Source organism: Neltuma alba, unplaced genomic scaffold (assembly GCF_004799145.2).
Source record: "Neltuma alba isolate B1F8T4 unplaced genomic scaffold, ASM479914v2 tig00004717_pilon, whole genome shotgun sequence".
NCBI lineage: Eukaryota > Viridiplantae > Streptophyta > Magnoliopsida > Fabales > Fabaceae > Neltuma > Neltuma alba.
In genome coordinates this window covers 11252-18730 of record NW_021633833.1, presented here as the reverse complement: position 1 = coordinate 18730, position 7479 = coordinate 11252, and the positions used below count along the sequence as shown (strand labels likewise).

General features: G+C 31.2%; 1 protein-coding gene across 1 annotated transcript; it reads left to right on the top strand.

The window, feature by feature from the left end:
* Positions 1-459: 459 nt before the first annotated feature.
* On the top strand, positions 460-2090 carry LOC114745574 (heat stress transcription factor B-4b-like). The gene is made up of 2 exons (XM_028933729.1): positions 460-817; positions 1384-2090. Exons 1-2 carry the CDS (start codon positions 500-502, stop codon positions 2068-2070), a joined length of 1005 nt encoding a protein of 334 aa, XP_028789562.1. The 5' UTR covers positions 460-499; the 3' UTR covers positions 2071-2090.
* Positions 2091-7479: the final 5389 nt, after the last annotated feature.

The following is a 7479-nucleotide window of genomic DNA, read 5'->3' as shown; positions in this document are numbered from 1 at the left end:
ATAAACATCAGATATAATAGTTTGAGTAACATGCATTCTAAAAAAGAAAATTCTCCATATATATATATATATATATATGTAAACACACATACATGAGTTGGTTCGTTAAAAATAAATAAGTTAATTTAATTCTCTTCTACTAAACAAAACTAGCTGGTACTTCGTGAATTTTACATAGACTTTTTTCTTGACTTCAATTTTAAGGAGGTGTTTGGATAGAAACCAAATCATAATTTCAGAAGTACTTTTACGATTTACGAAATAAATATGTAGAAGAATTTATCTCATTTTATAAAAAAGTGTTTTTGAAACCATAATTTTCATACTGCAAAACACCCCCATAAGAGAAATCATTGTCACCTTTGTTTGGGGGAAAAAAAACAAACAGTATCGCTTGTGCCCTACAGAGAGAGAAAGGGAGTAGAGGAGGGAGAGTGAAGTGACAAAACAGAAGAAGTAGGGAGGTGAGAGTATAAATAAAGGGAAGGAGTAGGTGGGGATGGAGGGTGTTGGAATGATGGCATTCACAGAAGAGAGGTGCGATGAGTTAGAGAAGATGGCGGCGGCGATGATGTTCACAACAATGGCGGATGACAAGTCGTCGTCGGAGGCGGCGGCGGCGTCGACTGTGCCGGCACCGTTCCTGACAAAGACGTATCAGCTGGTGGACGACCCTCTCACCGACCACATTGTCTCCTGGGGCTCCGATGAGTCCACTTTCGTTGTTTGGAGGCCTCCTGAGTTTGCCAGAGATCTCCTTCCCAACTATTTCAAGCACAACAACTTCTCCAGCTTCGTTCGCCAGCTCAATACATATGTACCTCTCTCTCTCTCTCTCTCTCTCTCTCTGTGTCTATATATATAGACACATTTCTTCTATATAGCTTCTCTGATAACCTTCCTTCACCTCTCTCTTCGTTTCTGTTTTCTTTCTGTGTTTTCACCAGCAGTGTTTCTTATTATAGCTTCATTGATCAGCTTCTTTCACCCGCATTCTAGTCCTTTCATCCTTCCCAGTCGATTCTCTTCTTTATCGCAGATTGATGCATGGATATTAGCCTAGATAATAATTTGATATTGATATCTGAGTTAGATTGCAGAAAGTTTAATTAGTGAATAATTTTTTATGTCTTTATTTCCCAGATTTCTAATAAACACACAAGTAAATGTATTTTTTTAGTTTAACATCATCAATGGAACCTATAAATATCAGGGCCCATTTTGGTTTAACCAAAGGAAAAAAATATTCTCATTCTTCCACTTTTTAAATGCATTCACACAATCAACATCATGATACATTAAACTACACTGTTCACAAGCTGGCAATGTTTAATTTTTTTTCAAATGTTTGATATAATAATAGGAAATATCTTGTTATTGCAGGGTTTCAAGAAAGTAGTAGCAGATAGGTGGGAATTTGCAAATGAGTATTTCAGAAAAGGAGCTAAGCATCTTCTTTGTGAAATCCACAGAAGAAAAAGCCCTCACCATCATCACCACCACCTTCATGATCAGCCACCTCTACAGAACCATCATCAAACTCTCTTTTGGAACACAGAGACCTCTCCATTACTAATCCCACCTTATTCTCCCACTAAACCAGCAGCTGCAATAAGAAGGGGAGGAGGAGGATCATCAGGAACCAGTAGTACTCATGAAGTTCTAAGAGCACTTTCGGAAGACAATCAGAGACTCAGGAGGAAGAACTTGATGCTGTTATCAGAACTCACTCACATGAAGAGTCTCTACAATGACATTATATACTTCATCCAGAACCATGTCAAACCAGTGGACATTAGCAAAGATTATTATGATCATCCCTTGCAGAAAATAAGAGGCAGATCAATGTGCAGAAGTAGTGAAAATAATAATAATAATGATAGTGTTCATATTCCCAAGCTGGTTGAGTTGGATTCATCAGTGTCACTTGATCAGACTCAAACTGATGCTGATAAGTTGGATGATTCATCAGCTGGTTCTGTGAAGCTATTTGGGGTCCCACTCAGTAGCAGAAAGAGGTTGCATTCAGAAAATATGGAGGAAGAGGAATTTGCTGAGTGTGTTAACTAATTAAAGCGTTAATTATTATTGAATGGTTTTTTTTCCTGTTTTTTTGTAGATGACAGAGGCTCTGATTGATTATTTTGGTTTGATGAGAGACTCTATTTTGTGTATAGCAATATTCTGGCAGTGCTGGAAGGAAAATGTGTAATGAGATTACGTATATTTGCTCATTGATTTGTGATAGCTTTTCAATCTTGATACTTTCTTTTATTTCCTTTCACTTTTATCCATAATTTATGAATAGGTTAATTTCATTGTTGATCTGTTAATCTTTATAAATTCTTATAAAATTATATAAATCAAAACCAACTATTTAAAATTATAGGGACTAAAATTAAAACTCCATAAAACAGTGAAGACTAATAATGATATCAGTCCTTTATAAATCATATATATGACGTGGCTTGCATTTAATTAGTTTTTCTAGGAAGGCCCTTAGTTTCATTGGCATTATTACTTTGTCGGTTATTGGATTAAAAAAAAAAAATTCTCCCCAACTTTTTTAATCATTCTTTAAAAAAAAAAAAACTACACTGAAGTGGACTTCATATATTTATTCAACATTTGAGATAAACCATATCGCTAAGCAATTGGATTATTCTCTTAAATTTATCATGAGAGAGCACGGGTTGTGTTCTTGGCTTCACTGTATGTTTTGTTAGGTGAGGCTTTAAGCTCCATATTGAAGAGTTATTTGTGTTCATTGATAAACATTGGGACTATTTTATTTTTTGAAATTGTCAATATAATGGAATGGAATGATATGACTCGATCAGAAGGATCTTTCCGTCTTTCAGAATTCCATAGAATTTTTGGATTCATCATTTTCATTTTGAAATTGTTCATTCCAATCCCCACTCTATAATTCTAAAAATAGAAAAAAAAGTAATACGAAAGAGAGATAGATAGGGGCCTTTCGGAGAATGATTGGTTTGCCGGAAAAGAAAAGGCGAGGGGGTTAAACTTCATTTCTTTCACCTTCATTCATTGTTAAGAAAGATTCGGTGGGTATATTTCTATCTCTCACTAAGCCGGGAAATTAAAAACTCTTTGATTAATAATATACTTCTTTTTCCCATTGGCCTTTATGTATAAGACGTTGTGAGAATTTTTTTTCATACAAGTCTTGCTATTAAATTTATTATATGATATTCTTAAAAAATACATACTCCTCCGATCCTTAATATAAGACCTATTTAACTAATTTAATTAGATTAAGAAAGTTAGGTAAGTTAGTTAGTTTTAAGAAATATGACACATTTTTCCTAGAATATCATAATCATTTTTTTTAATACCCTCTCTCCTTCTTCTACTTGATTATAATTGAAGGAGTATCTATATGGGTAATTTAGAGAAAATTGATAAATATGATAAATGAGTCTTATATTTATGATTAAAACTAACTCAATAATTGGGTTCTATATTAAGGATCGGAGGAGTATTAAATAAAAATATAAATATAAAATTTTAATATAGAACAAACTAATTAATGGGATTTTTTTTATTTTAAGGAAATATATCGGAATTGCAGAGGAGTGTGTCGTTGGGGATGTTTGGAACATCCTTTGAATTGGTGAAAAGTAGCCATCGAAAAAAGAAATTGGTGAAAAGTGACCAAAATAATGTAAAAATGACTTTGTTTTAAAAGTTATAAAATTCTTTTTCAATAAGTTACCAAATAAACATTATTATACATATATATACGGTAGAGCAGTATCTAATACCCCAATCTTACCTTATTTATTAGTGCAATTTTACCTATAATTCTTTAAATTTAGTGCAATCTCACTCTTTTTTTTATTCATCAGCAATTTTGATTCCTTTTACCAAATTATTAACAACTCTTATACAAAATAGCTGAATTACAATAACATCAAAAAACTTTAAAATGGGTGAAATCAGACCAAATTTGATGGATTATGAGTAAAATTGTATCACTAAAAAAAGATTAGGGTGTTCTGGCCAAAAAAAGAAAGATTAGGGCATCAAGTCCACATATAAGAAATAAAATTAATTTGTTGGTGGTTCTTTCCTAAACACACACATATATATATATATTTGTGAAATACCGCCTGTTAATCCGACGTCTTTGGCAACTGACTAATCCAGACTCAAGGAGCAGGAGTGTTGCCCACATAAGCGGGGTTGGCCCCTCTTCCAATGAGTGCACTTTTTAGGATTCGAACACACATTCTCATCTTTATGAGGGGCGAGTCCATTTACCAGCTCGACTAACTGCTCGTTAGTTAAACACACACACACACATATATATATATATATATATATATAAGAAACAAGCTTTTAAAAAATAAATTGAAATGCATGGTGACACACATGCAAGCACATTCAATTTTATGTCATTCATGGCCAATAAATGGAGAGAGATAGGAAAAAGAAGCAATAAAGAGATGATGAGAAGGACAGAAACTAAAGTAGGAAACATGGCATTCCGAGGAATGTGCAAATGTGACTGAAAGTAACATAGCGCAATCATTCCACACGATCCATTATTATTATATCTATATATATGTGTGTGTTTTTTTGACCGGAGTCCGAATATATTTATCTGTCTATTTGTGTGTTGGAATCTTAAGCATATCAGGCATTTTCACCTGTGAAAAGAATACAAAAGATATTATCCTTTCATAAAAAGATCAAATAAAGGCAATTACCAGCATGCACCAAAAGCAACATATATAGGTAAAATTCTCAACCAAGAATGAAAAAAGGAGGAGAAATGTGAATTGTCTTTGGCTATCTATAAAGAACATGTCTTGGGATTGTGATATTATATTAACGTGTTGAATTTTTGTCTATATTTAGCTTTTTCTTATGTGATTTCTTGATGTGATATTCAACGGACCAATTTGCTGAACAAACAACAAAAGTAAGGAAAATATCAAATAAAAAATATATGAAAAATCTTGCTTTTTACATATAAAGCAGACCCGATTAATCTATTACAGCATTACCAATGCCATGGCATTTTCTTGAGAATCACTCACTCTCACAATAAAGTATTAAAAAACTTCCAAGAAAAGGAGATCCTTCTAAGCTTGTTTGTATTAATGTTTTTTTTATAAAATGACTTTTATTTTAATTATTTTTTGTGAATTGAAATTGTGATAAAAGTTAAATAGGTTGTGTTTGGATACGGAATGTTTGAGGCTTTTTTTTTTCTTTTTAATGTTTGGCATAATATTTGTGAAGATTGACTTATGAGACCCAACATATCAGGTGGAAACAAAGCGGTTTATTACCTTGCTTTAAAAGAAGCCATTTTGTCATCGTGAGAAATAAAGAAAGCATTGGAGAAAAATGAAAGAAAAGTGATCCAATAATGAAAAGGAAAGACGTGGAGAGAGAAGGAAATAACAAAGAAAAAGCCCAAAAAAAAAAAAGGAATACCCTTCCTTTAATATAAAAGTACATATTAGTCTACAAAATCCAATAATTTGGATTGCAAAAATAACCTAAGAAAGAAAAAAAATAACTAATTAAATATGCAAAACAAAAATAATATTCAATAGTCTACGTATAAAAATCACACGAATATATGTAATTAAGTATTTTAGTATTTTTTATTTTTTCCTAATAATACATTAACTATTTTTATTTTTATAATTATAATTTTTTTAAATTATCACATCATATATGTGTGTATTTACTCATTTAATCAAATTCATTTTTTAGTCATTTTACATTTAATCTTATTTTTTAACTAATCTTCCAAATAAATTTCATTTTGCTAAACTGATTTTTTTTAATAAAAAGTAAATTCAAATATAAATCACAATAGGCTATCAACTTCTACTCTAACTTAAGTTTCAAAAGTTAGATGGGATGTTTGGGTACTAAGAAAAATACTTTTTAAAAGTATTTTTTTACAAATTGAGATAAACTTTTATATATTTACTTTATATACCATAAATCACTTTTAAAACATGGTTTTGATTCCATTCAAATACCACTAAAATAAAAGTCATCTCTGCCATTGCTGATCCAAAACAAACCCTTAGTGTACTATGATTTTATATTTAGATAAGTTTTTGTTAAAAAAGATCAATTTGGCATAAAGTTATTTGAATAATACCACCTTATGTTTTCAGTATATAATCTACTTTGTAGTGTAATATTACATTTCAATTTAGATTTATATTAAGGACAAAAAAATAGTATATTAAAAAGTTGGCTTTGGAAACTTCTTTTCAATAAGGGAGCTTTAGAAACTTTAAACCAAAAAAAAATTGCTTCAACTTTAAAGTGGTTTAGGTTAAAAAAAAAAATCTTGTGCCCTCAAAATCATGCCAAATATTATTTTGGCCAGACTTTTTGAACTTCCAAAGTCACTTTTGATGAGCCAAAAGCCATAAACTTACAAATTGATCATCATTTATTTGATTTTGACACAGCAAGCTATTATCAAAAGATAAATAGTACAACCGATTTTTTTTTTGCTTTAAGAAATATTTATACGCCATAATTACGTACTTCTCCGAACAAAACCACACACGTCTATTTTATTATGTCTCTCGATTAATTTATAGCACTTGAACTATCCTCACAAGACAAATACATGCATCAATTGTTGGCAAAAACAAAATAAAAAAACATTTGGTAAAGAAAAGATAGCTAAAGTTTCTCAAAAAGAAATAAAGTGGCTTCGGCTGAAAAAATGCATTGGGATTATTGTAATGTATCATATAAATTTGTTGAAATTTTGCCTCCCATATGTTCTTGTCTAATCCACCCTTTTGCTATGTGATTTATTGACGTGATGTTCAACGAAACAATTTCTGGAAGCAACAGAAAGGAGGGGAATATATCAAAAGAAGATTTACCATTACATACATTAAAACCCTTTTGAGAAAAAGAAGATTCTTTACTGATGACTTGTTAGCAAAGCCTTGAGTAAATATAGGCAAGTCGCGAGCAGGGTACATTATGACAATTAAAAACAAGGTTCGAATCTCACAAAAAGAAATATTCACATTTAATACTCAGCAGCGCTTTGAATAGAATTATTTTCAATGGAAGAATATCTACGTGCATAGCACAGCAAAAAAAAAAAATTAACCATCAGTTATATATTGGACTCAACCATTTGATAAAGGGCCCAAAATTTGAGCCCAACCCAGCTACTCCCTCCGATCCTAATTATAAGACCCAGTTAACTTATTTGAAGAGATTAAGGAAGTAAGTTAAGTTAGTTATTTGTAATAAATAAGTGTTGTCATTCCTAAAATATTCTTGTTAATTAAGTGTATTGGTTAAAACTATCATTATTAGAAGAACTATCTTGGAAAAAAATGCATAAATATGAGAGAGAAAATGGATTGGGGTCTTATAATTAGGACCAAACAAAAAGTCAAACGGGGTCTTATATTAAGGACCAGAGGTAGTATAATATAATAT

Excerpts from the sequence above, each read along its gene's own strand:
- LOC114745574 (XM_028933729.1), top strand. The coding sequence starts at position 500 with ATGGAGGGTGTTGGAATGATGGCATTCACAGAAGAGAGGTGCGATGAG. Across the intron at positions 818-1,383 it reads TTCGCCAGCTCAATACATAT|GGTTTCAAGAAAGTAGTAGC; the intron begins GTACCTCTCTCT and ends TTGTTATTGCAG.